Source organism: Saccopteryx bilineata, chromosome 6 (genome assembly GCF_036850765.1).
Source record: "Saccopteryx bilineata isolate mSacBil1 chromosome 6, mSacBil1_pri_phased_curated, whole genome shotgun sequence".
Taxonomy (NCBI): Eukaryota; Metazoa; Chordata; class Mammalia; order Chiroptera; family Emballonuridae; genus Saccopteryx; species Saccopteryx bilineata.
In genome coordinates, this window is record NC_089495.1 from 112,467,004 (window position 1) to 112,478,706 (window position 11,703).

The 11,703-nt window shown below is 41.2% G+C and overlaps 1 protein-coding gene across 2 annotated transcripts in view; it reads right to left on the minus strand.

Annotated features, from left to right (window-relative positions):
* Positions 1–4,616, minus strand: part of HTR2A (5-hydroxytryptamine receptor 2A) — a 58,296-nt gene extending 53,680 nt beyond the window's left edge. Inside the window, exons 1-2 of one of the 2 annotated variants that reach the window (XM_066237238.1) lie at positions 4,212–4,616; positions 3,037–3,765 (exon numbers count right to left, since the gene is read on the minus strand). In XM_066237238.1, coding sequence (XP_066093335.1) covers positions 3,037–3,445 — 409 coding nt within the window. In that variant the 5' untranslated portion in view covers positions 3,446–3,765; positions 4,212–4,616. The remainder of the gene's footprint in view (positions 1–3,036; positions 3,766–4,211) is intronic. The other variant, XM_066237239.1, reaches the window with a different exon arrangement.
* Between the last annotated feature and the right edge of the window lie 7,087 nt (positions 4,617–11,703).

Sequence of the window (11,703 nt, forward strand, 5' to 3'; positions counted from 1 at the left end):
CGGCAACAGCTTCCATCCTGGGGAAGGCACAGGTGGCAGCACAGGGCAACGTGAGATAGTTTCAGTATTTCAAAAAAGCCCAATAGCAACTGTGTTTAACTACAATAAGATGTCACCGGCTGGTGGACACAAGTTTGAACATTTCCTTGGGCTGAAACTATGGCAGTGTGTTGGGGTAAACAGGCTCTCCTCAGGGATTACTTAACTCTATTCTACCTAACAAAACGTGTCTTTTTTTTTTTTTAATGTCATGACTTATGACATATTTCGGGCTTCTCTACTGAAACGCCTCACAGTGTACTGTTTTACTTGTTCACACATCTTCCTCACATTTTAGGTTTCCTGAAGTTAGCCCCATCCTTTTGTCGTTATTATAACCGCTCAGTCTTACCCTGGGATGGCATATAGTGGCCTCTCGATATAATGCTATTCGCGTGAAGGAATAAATGACTAAAATTCAAGAATGAAAATGTGTCAGCCCTGGCTGGGTGACTGAGTGGACAGAGTGTCCTCCCAGTGCTCCGAGGTCTCGGGTTTGATCCCTGGTCAGGAGGGTCAAGGCGGTCCAGGCGGTCAGGGCACGTATGAGAAGCAGCCAATGAGTGCACAACTAAATGGAACAACTAAGTGGAATGAGCTCATGCTTCTCTTTTCTTCTCTTCCCACTTCCCCCTTTCCTCTCTTTCCTTTCTCTTTCTCTCTCAAATCAATGGAATAATTAAAATAAAGAGAATGAGAATATGTCTTTATTTGTAAAAATGAAACATAATTACCTAATAATGTTTTGAGAGTTAAACTTAAATTTGGGGCTTGGGGGGGGGGGGAGGAAGACAATGGGGAAGAAAAGCATGGTGTTCTCCCAAGAATTGTTTCAGGCTGGTGGGTCTCAGACATCAGTGAGCATCAGAACTCGCAGGTGGAGCCCCCTGGAGGTTCTGATTCTGTTATTTCTAATAAGTTCCCAGCAGGTACTGATGCTGCTGGCCCTGGGACCTCACATTGGCAACCACAGTTTAGGGTAGTGGTCCTCACTCCTGGCCTCATATTAGAGTCAGCTGGAGAGAAGTCCTGACACCCAGAAAGGTGGGTGGCCGTGGGTCCCAAACACAAAGTGTCTTAAAGCTCTGCAGATGATTCCACTGGGGGAGTCACTGAAGGAGGTCACCTGCTGTGTTAGGGAGAAAGGGTACACTTTATGGACACAGGCAAAGTGTCCTTTTTTTTGTTGTTGTTGTTTGTTTTGTTTTGTTTTTTTGGGGGGTGTCAAATGGTTATATAAACTTAATTAATTTTGAAAATAGTCTAAGCAAAGGTGTTAGATCTGTGTGCATGTCTGAAGGAAAATTATAAAGACCACCTTTTCTTTACAATATTCCAGACCCACCAAGCTAAACAAACTCTTCATTTTCAAACACACTCTGTACAAAATGCCTTTCACACCGAGTATTTGCAAAGAACTTGAGCTGAAACTAGAGCCTTTTCCTTAGCAGCAGCGCCTTGGGGGGAGCCACGCTCCGCCTGGTCGGAACTGATGTTGGCTTTCAGAGGCGTTTTCTCTGCAAAGCAGCAGCCACAGGCCCTAGTCCGGGTTTCCGCAGCGGGGGATAAGGAGGGAGCACTTCCGCGCCCCACCCTGCGGAGTCCTGAGGGGACTAGTCCAGGGAGGAGCTCAACTCCCAGCGGCAACCGGCTGCACGCAGAGCGGCTGCCGCCAGGGGGCGGCCTGCACCCGGAGCCCGAGACGCCCAGCAGGTCCCAGCTCCCTAACCCGCTGTCTAGTGCCTGGTCCCTCCGCTCCCTCCCCCCACCTGCCGGGCCGTGTCACCCCACCACCCTCCGCTGTTTAGGTTCCCGGAGAAGCCTTGCTGAGAGTCAGCCCCCACTCCTGGAGTTTGCCTTTGACCAGGGTGGGGTTTCAGGGAAGCGAGGACCTCTCCGGAATATCTAGGAAATGACAGGCGACTTGAATGAAACGGTCCGGTTGTGTCATTCGAGTGGTCAAGTGGGCTGGCTTTGCAATGAGCATTATCCACCCCGTGCAAACTGGCGCCTGCCTTGTGTTGCTCACCTCTTTGCTTCTCGCTCCCCGGGAATATATATATATATATAAATATATATATATTTTTTAGCTACTAAGACTTGGCCAGAAGAATCCCCCCTTAAAGACATCACTCAACCCGTGTCTAGCTCTGGGTGTCTGCTCATGCGCTGTTTCAGCAGTTTCAATAGTCTCTCTCTCTTTTTAAAAGGAGAAATTTGGCCGTATTACTCATAATTTGGAAAGAATATCACATTGTGCTCCCAGCTGAGGCTGCCTCAGTGTTTGCTGACTTGCAAACACTTGAGGGGTTTGACTTGAACTCTGCTGAGAAGAAAGCAAGATTCACGTCTTCCCATTGGCTTTGCGTCCTCCCCACCAGACTGGCGGAGTTTATGCATATGTATTTTTAAGGAGTTGAGGGTATAATTCAAAGGCATCCTTCCAAATGAGCTTCCCTGGGCAGGGAACAATTAAAACTGGAGTAATTCATTTAATTCTCATAGAGACTCTGACTAGTTTGACATTAAACCCACTGCACCACTCATGTTCTCTCTGCAAATGTTCCTAGGTAATTGGGAAGGTTTTACCACTCCATTAGAAGTGCTGAAAACTGTGACAGAGAGAAAACTGTTCTGTCCTAAAGGCTGGGATATTTGTGCATATTAAGTAGTGAAAATCAAATGAACTCAGAATGACACATAAATTATTGCTTATGACCGGATTGGGGCATTTATAACTATTTCTACATAAAATGTAGAAATGTATTGTTTCAAAGCACAGAACTCTCTAATGATCACAGATAATAGGTTGTCTGTTTTTTTAAAATATGTGAACCCCATTTTAAAAGTAAAGTTTAAGTAACTAGGCTAACATAGCACACTTATTAACAAAGCCTTGTGTTTATTTTGTCCCCTGAACCCTGGCTCATCTGCTAATGACATGCACAAGCTCTTTGTTTCTGTTGTGGGTACAGCTGGGAAAGTAACGCCACTCACCATAGAGGATGGTTAACATGGACACTGGCATGACAAGGAAACCCAGCAGCATATCAGCTATGGCAAGTGACATCAGGAAATAGTTGGTGGCATTCTGCAGCTTTTTCTCCAGGGACACTGCCATGATGACGAGTATGTTTCCAGCAATGGTTAGAATAATTACTACAGCTGTCAACAAAGCAGACCAGTTTTTTCCCTGGATATGAAGTAAAGAGAAGCATGGTGGTGAGAGACAGCCCTCACAGGAAAGGTTGGTTCGATTTTCTGAATCCACTGTCCAGTTAAATGCATCTGAAGTGTTAGCTTCTCCAGAGTTGAAGTCAGTGTAGAGCCTTGTGCCATCCTTTCGTTGCAGGAAAGAGTTCACACTTGAGCTCAAAGAACTGTTTTCTTCACAAAGAATGTCCATGTCTAAGCCGGAACTTGTAGCAGATGAAGTGTAAAAAAGCCAACAAGTTACAGGTTCTGCTCACCATCCGTTTGTAAGTCCCCACTCTGTCACACTGAAGCTGGTATAAGGGCTGGGCTCCTTCAGTTGGCTCTTTTCCTCCATTATTAGAATAGTAGTTAAGGAACTGCAGTGCCTCTTTCTATTTCCTCCCTTCCTTCACAATTTTAGTAGAGTCCTCTGGTTTCATTTTTTTCTCTCCAAAGCAAGGTCAAAAAAGCAGAATAAACTTTTCGTATAGAGGTTGCAGAGTTTTGAGCATTCGGGAAAAAAATGTGGCCCTGGCCAAAAAAGAAAAGTTTTGTGACTACTAGGAATCTTGTTTACCTTTATCTCATACTGTTGGTTATGCTGATCACACTAAATTAGCCACAGGGGCTTTAAATTAGCATGCAAACCAAAACAGCGGGGTTGCATGCCTTATACACTCAGAAAGTCAATTAAAAATAAGTCCAGTGTTAATCCCATAGTAATTGAATGTACTTGGGGCGATGGTTCTGTCAGTCACTCTGAGGCTGAATGGCCACAGCTGCTGTTGGGCATTTCAGCTTATGTTATTATGTTGCTTAGTTAATAAAAGGGGAGAAAAGGTCTTAAGCAAAGATTAACAACTTTCCACACTAGAAATTCTCATTGTAAAATGATTACATTTTAGCCAAGTGTGATTTCAAGCCAAAAGAGAAAGTTACACAGCAATAAATATAGTATGAAAATATGACAAACTTACATTTGTCTTCAGCATCCACACATCAGACACATGCCCATAACTCACTGCATCTTTCATAATAGTAAGCTGGTATAGAGTCCCTTTTCCTTGAGCTTCCACAGGCATAATATGATAGCAATTTGATTTCTGTTTTGCCAATTTCAAAAACTGCATGCAAGGCTCGAGTCAGTTCCAGCACCGCGAGGTCCCCGTTGGCTTCCTCCGCCCCTGGCTCGGCGGGATTGCCCCCTCCTTTCGCGGCTCGCCTCAGCGAGGCACACATTTAGAAATCATTCACAAACCCCTCTCAAAGTCACACAAACGGAATCTCACAGCAGAGCTCCCTGCACTGAGAGGCTCGTGGTTTCCCCGGGAATGGACTAGCTGGCTCTCAGTCTGTCTCCTCCACGCCGTCAGACCTCCCTCTGTCTGTAAGTCATAAACTGCAAGGTAGCAACAGCCAAGGAAGGCGGACCAAACGGGCTATGTTTTTTTTTTTCTTCCTCCTCTTTTTGGTACATGTTAATGGTGGAAGTGTTCCTTTGTTTTAAAAACAGAGAAACTGCAGAAATCGCCTTTTGCACAGATTGCTAAAGCAGGTAAGCTGCACTGGGATAGTTGTTAGGGTGAAGGGTGAGAACATAAATGAGACTAAAAATGCTATATCTTGGGAAAATGTTCCATCCACGCAAGGCACTTCCACCCAAAGCAGGATTCCTGACACTGTCGACGTGAGTGAGCTCAGAATGGCCAAGCAGATCTTGGTTTATCACTTTGAAATTGTTAGTACTATTTACATTTATTATTAAAAACATACACCCTTCAACTAACTCATTTGTGTGTGTGTGTGTGTGTCTGTGTGTGCCACAGACAGAGAGAGATAGAGAGGGACTGATAGGGACAGACAGACAGGAAGAGAGAGGAATGTGAAGCATCAGTTCTTTGTTTTGGCACCTTAGTTGTTCATTTGTTCACTGATTGCTTTCTCATATGTGCCATGATGGGGAGGGAACGGGGAGGGGGGGGGCTACAGCAGAGCAAGTGACTCCTTGCTCAGGCCAGCAACCTTGGGCTTCAAGCCAGCAACCTTTGTTTCAAGCCAGAGACCATGGGGTCATGTCTCTGATCCTATGCTCAAGCCAGTGACCCCACGCTCAAGCCAGAGACCTCGGGATTTCGAACCTGTGTCTTCCATGACCCAGTCTGATGCTCTATCCACTGTGCCACCACCTGGTCAGGCCAACTAACTCATTTTCTTTAGCAGAAATATACCACTTAGTAATTCAAAACTTCACATTTGAAAGAGAATTACTTGGTTATTCAGAAATATCACTAAAGACAGCCCACTTGCCTGAAAGCCCTTTCTTGAGCAGACATAGGTATACATGGAAGTCTATACACACACAAACACACACGCACACAGACATGCACCTTACTTTTACAGATGAGAAGATTGGTTTTCTGAATAGTTGAGGTTTTCTAAGTTTCTGTCTATCACCACCTTCTCTCCTTACTCTTCATCCTCCCTGGACAAACTCAACAACTCTCCTGCTTTCAACATGTTTGTGGCCAAATCTGTCTGTAAGCAGATGGTTTTCTCAGCTCCAGAGCTGAATTTCCAGCCGTCCCCTGGGCTCTCCGTCAGGATTTCAGGAGACCTCAGCCTCAGCCTCTTCATCGGGCGCCTATTCCTCTGCTCACGTCTTGATGCTCATCTTGACCCATTCTCTTGGTTCCCCCTTGCTTCAGACAGGCGGCTGCTACCCAGGACTCTGCCTTCATTCTCAGTGCCAGATCTTAGTCTCCAGGGCCACCTGTGTGCACACAGTTCTCCAGTCTCCTTTCTTCCAGCCCACAGCTCACCCTTCTTTAGTTAAAAGCTTTGTTATGTGTCTCCTGGGCTGGGGCATGAGTTTTCCCCTTACTGCCCATCCCCCCTCCTAGGAGAAGGCAGATGGGAGCGCAGGCTTTGGGGTTACATTTCTTAGTTTGGAATCCCAGCTCTGTGAACTCCTAAGCAGTAGAGCCCTGGGCAGCCTAGGTGCCTCCTTTAAGGCTCAAGCATTCTTACTCGTGAAATGAAATAAAACAGCACCTTCCTCATAAGAGAAGACTAAAATGAGATAATGCATGTCAATGTTTAGACCATGTCTGGCTTATAGGATGCTCTTAATGAATACTAGCCATTTTTATTTTTATTAATATCCTTATTGATATTATTAAGCATCAAATGTCACAGCCAGCAGTTTGTGCCTACATTCCCACAGTCTGTCTCTTGTATGCCGCAAGACTCATCTTTGCCTGTTCCCGACTTCTCCCACATCCCAGGCCTGGGCACTTGTTACTGTCCCACAGGCAGCCTACATGCAAATAAATTTGCAGGTCTCTAATGATTTTTTAAAAAAATATTTAAAAAATTAACAGGGTGACATCGATCTCTAAGAGTACATAGGTTTCAGGTAAACATTTCTGTAGCATTTGAACTGTTGATTTTGTAGTATACCCATCACCCAAATTATTTTAATTTGTCCCTTTATTTCCCTTCCCCCACTCGCTCCCCCACATCTCCCTCCCCCGGTACCACTGCACACTTATCTATGTCCACAAGTCTCAGTTTTATGTCCCACCCATGTGTAAATCAAGCATTCGTACTTGCAGTGCCCTGTGTCTGGAGTGCACTCCGCCTAAACCCACCCCCCACTCCTTTTCGGGTTGTCTGGCAAACTCCCACTCAGTTTTCAAGACTCAGTTCCAAAGTTATATCCTCTGTGAGTCCCTTCCTGCCACTTATCACCTTTGTGACCTTGATGAAACTACTTCATCTCTCTGCGCTTTAATATACCCGCCTCAGGACTGATTGGAGTTAGGTAAGTTCACATATGTGCCTGGCACCGTTTAAGTACTCAAGAAAGATTAGTCGCTATTGTTATTATTGTTATTAAGCTTATTGTTACTAAGCTTTTGTAGCTCTCCTTCCCCATGTATGCAAACACTCTAGCACCGTCTGCAGTCTTCCATTTTATCACTCCTCACATTTCATGTAAGCCCCATTAAGGCAAAAGCTATGTTTCTCTTGTTCACAGTTGGGCACAAAATGGTGCTGTGATGTGTTTGTTGAATGAATGTGTGACTGATTTATAATTACCTATATGCCTGCCTGTCTCTATTAGATGGTGAACTTCTTGTTCATCTCTATTCCTTCAATATCAAGCATGTTATCTACTAATGAGATGTTCTAAGTAGATGTGTTTTGAAAGAATAAATACATTGATTGTTAGTATGTATTAAAAAGCAGAATCAGTGAGGAATCTAGACTCTTGAACTCCTTTTTTTTTTTTTTTATAATTTTATTTTTTTAATGGGGTGACATCAATAAATCAGGATACATATATTCAAAGATAACAAGTCCAGGTTATCTTGTCGTTCAATTATGTTGCATACCCTCCACTGAAAGTCAGATTGTCCTCTGTCACCTTCTATCTTGTTTTCTTTGTGCCCCTCCCACCCCCTATCCCTCTCCCATTCCCCCCTCCCCCCCGTAACCACCACACTCTTATCAATGTCTCTTAGTTTCACTATTATGTCCCACCTACGTATGGAATAATACAGTTGCTGTTTTTTTCTGATTTACTTATTTCGCTTCGTATCATGTTATCAAGATCCCACCATTTTGCTGTAAATGTTCCGATGTCATCATTTCTTATGGCTGAGTAGTATTCCATAGTGTATATGTGCCACATCTTCTTTATCCAGTCATCTATTGATGGGCTTTTTGGTTGTTTCCATGTCCTGGCCACTGTGAACAATGCTGCAATAAACATGGGGCTGCATGTGTCTTTACGTATCAATGTTTCTGAGTTTTGGGGATATATACCCAGTAGAGGGATTGCTGGGTCATAAGGTAGTTCTATTTTCAGTTTTTTGAGGAACCACCATACTTTCTTCCATAATGGTTGTACTACTTTACATTCCCACCAACAGTGTATGAGGGTTCCTTTTTCTCCACAGCCTCTCCAACATTTGCTATTACCTGACTTGCTAATAACAGCTAATCGAACAGGTGTGAGGTGGTATCTCATTGCCGTTTTGATTTGCATTTCTCTAATAGCTAAAGAAGATGAGCATCTTTTCATATATCTGTTGGCCATTTGTATTTCTTCCTGTGAGAAGTGTCTATTCATATCCTCTTCCCATTTTTTTATTGGATTGTTTGTTTGTTTGTTGTTGAGTTTTATGAGTTCTTTGTATATTTTGGATATTAGGCCCTTATCTGAGCTGTTGTTTGAAAATATCATTTCCCATTTAGTTGGCTTTCTGTTTATTTTGTTATCAGTTTCCCTTGCTGAGCAAAAACTTCTTAGTCTGATGTAGTCCCATTCATTAATTTTTGCCTTCACTTCTCTTGCCATTGGAGTCAAATTCATAAAATGCTCTTTAAAACCCAGGTCCATGAGTTGAGTACCTATGTCTTCTTCTATGTACTCAATTGTTTCAGGTCTTATGTTTAGATCTTTGATCCATTTTGAGTTAATTTTTGTACAGGGGGAGAGACTGTAGTCCAGTTTCATTCTTTTGCATGTGGCTTTCCAGTTTTCCCAGCACCATTTATTGAAGAGGCTTTCTTTTCTCCATTGTGTGTTGTTGGCCCCTTTATCAAAAATTATTTGACTATGTATATGTGGTTTTATTTCTGGACTTTCTATTCTGTTCCATTGGTCTGAGTGTCTATTTTTCTGCCAATACCATGCTGTTTTGATTGTCGTGGCCCTATAATAGAGTTTGAAGTCAGGTATTGTTATGCCCCCAGCTTCATTCTTTTTCTTTAGGATTGCTTTGGCTATTCGGGGTTTTTTATAGTTCCATATAAATCTGATGATTTTTTGCTCTATTTCTTTAAAAAATGTCATTGGAAGTTTGATGGGAATTGCATTAAATTTGTATATTGCTTTGGGTAATATAGCCATCTTGATTATATTTATACTTCCTAGCCAAGAACAAGGTATATTCTTCCATCTCATTATATCTTTTTCGATTTCCCTTAACAATGGTTTATAGTTTTCATTATATAAGTCCTTTACATTCTTTGTTATGTTTATTCCTAAGTATTTTATTTTTTTTGTTGCAATCGTGAAGGGGATTATTCTTTTGAGTTCCTTCTCAGTTGTTTCATTGTTGGCATATAGAAAGGCTATTGACTTCTGTATGTTAATTTTGTATCCTGCGACCTTACTGTATTGGCTTATTGTTTCTAGTAGTCTTTTTGTGGATTCTTTGGGGTTTTCGATGTATAGGATTATATCATCTGCAAAAAGTGATACCTTTACTTCTTCTTTTCCGATATGGATGCCTTTTATTTCTTTGTCTTGTCTGATTGCTCTGGCTAGAACCTCTAGTACCACATTAAATAAGAGTGGAGAGAGTGGACAACCCTGTCTTGTTCCTGATTTAAGGGGGAAAGCCTTCAGTTTAGTGCCATTTAATATGATGTTAGCTGATGGTTTATCATATATGGCCTTTATCATGTTGAGATATTTTCCTTCTATACCCATTTTGTTGAGAGTCTTAAACATAAAATTGTGTTGTATTTTATCGAAAGCCTTTTCTGCGTCTATTGATAAGATCATGTGGTTTTTGTTCTTTGTTTTGTTGATATGGTGTATTACATTAACCGTTTTACGTATGTTGAACCATCCTTGAGATTCTGGGATGAATCCCACTTGATCATGATGTATTATTTTTTTAATATGTTGTTGTATTCGATTTGCTAGTATTTTGTTTAGTATTTTAGCATCTGTATTCATTAGAGATATTGGTCTGTAGTTTTCTTTTTTTGTGCCATCCTTGCCTGGTTTTGGGATGAGGGTTATGTTGGCCTCATAAAATATGTTTGGAAGTATTGCTTCTTCTTCAATTTTTTGGAAGACTTTGAGTAGAATAGGAACCAAGTCTTCTTTGAATGTTTGATAAAATTCGCTGGTATAGCCGTCAGGGCCTGGACTTTTATTTTTGGGGAGGTTTTTAATGGTTTTTTCTATTTCTTCTCTACTGATAGGTCTGTTTAGGCTTTCTGCTTCTTCTTGACTCAGTCTAGGAAGGTAGTATTGTTCTAGGAATTTATCCATTTCTTCTAGGTTGTTGAATTTAGTGGCATAAAGTTTTTCATAGTATTCTACAATAATTCTTTGTATATCTACGGTGTCCGTGGTGATTTCTCCTCTTTCATTTTGTATTTTGTTTATATGAGTTCTTTCTCTTTTTTCCTTGGTAAGTCTTGCCAAGGGTTTGTCAATTTTGTTGATCTTTTCAAAGAACCAGCTCCTTGTTCTATTAATTTTTTCTATAGTTTTTCTGTTCTCTAATTCATTTATTTCTGCTCTGATTTTTATTATCTCCTTTCTTCGGCTGGTTTTGGGTTGTCTTTGTTCTTCTTTTTCTAGTTCCTTAAGGTGTGAAGTTAAGTGGTTCACTTGGGCTCTCTCTTGTTTGTTCATATATGCCTGAAGCGATATGAACTTCCCTCTTATCACTGCTTTTGCTGCATCCCATAGATTCTGATATGTCGTATTGTCATTTTCATTAGTCTGTATATATCTTTTGATCTCTGCACTTATTTCTTCTTTGACCCATTCATTTTTTAAAAGTATGTTGTTTAGTTTCCACATTTTTGTGGGATTTTTTTCCTCTTTTTTGCAGTTGAATTCTAGTTTCAAGGCTTTATGATCAGAAAATATGCTTGGTACAACTTCAATTTTTCTGAATTTGCTGATATTGTTTTTGTGGCCCAACATATGGTCAATTCTTGAGAATGATCCATGTACACTGGAGAAAAATGTATACTCAGTCACTTTGGGATGAAATGTCCTGTAGATGTCTATCATATCCAGGTGCTCTAGTGTTTTGTTTAAGGCCACTATGTCTTTGTTGATTCTCTGTTTGGATGACCGATCTAGAGCCGTCAGCGGTGTATTGAGGTCTCCAAGTATGATTGTATTTTTGTCAGTTTTTGTTTTAAGGTCAATAAGTAGCTGTCTTATATATTTTGGTGCTCCTTGGTTTGGTGCATATATATTAAGAATTGTTATGTCTTCTTGATTCAGTGTCCCCTTAGCCATTATGAAATGGCCATTTTTGTCTCTAAGTACTTTTCCTGTCTTGTAGTCAGCATTATCCGATATGAGTATTGCTACACCTGCTTTTTTTGGATGTTATTTGCTTGGAGTATTGTTTTCCAGCCTTTCACTTTGAATTTGTTTTTATCCTTGTTACTTAGATGAGTTTCCTGTAGGCAGCATACAGTTGGATTTTCTTTTTTAATCCATTCTGCTACTCTGTGCCTTTTTATTGGTGAGTTTAATCCATTTACATTTAGTGTAATTATTGATACTTGTGAGTTCCCTATTGCCATTTTATATCTTGCTTTCTGTTAGTTTTGTGTCTTGTTTGATCCTTCTCTTTCGTTTTTCTATCTTTTGTTTTTATTTGGTTGTATTCCATACATCTTTCCTCTGTTGCT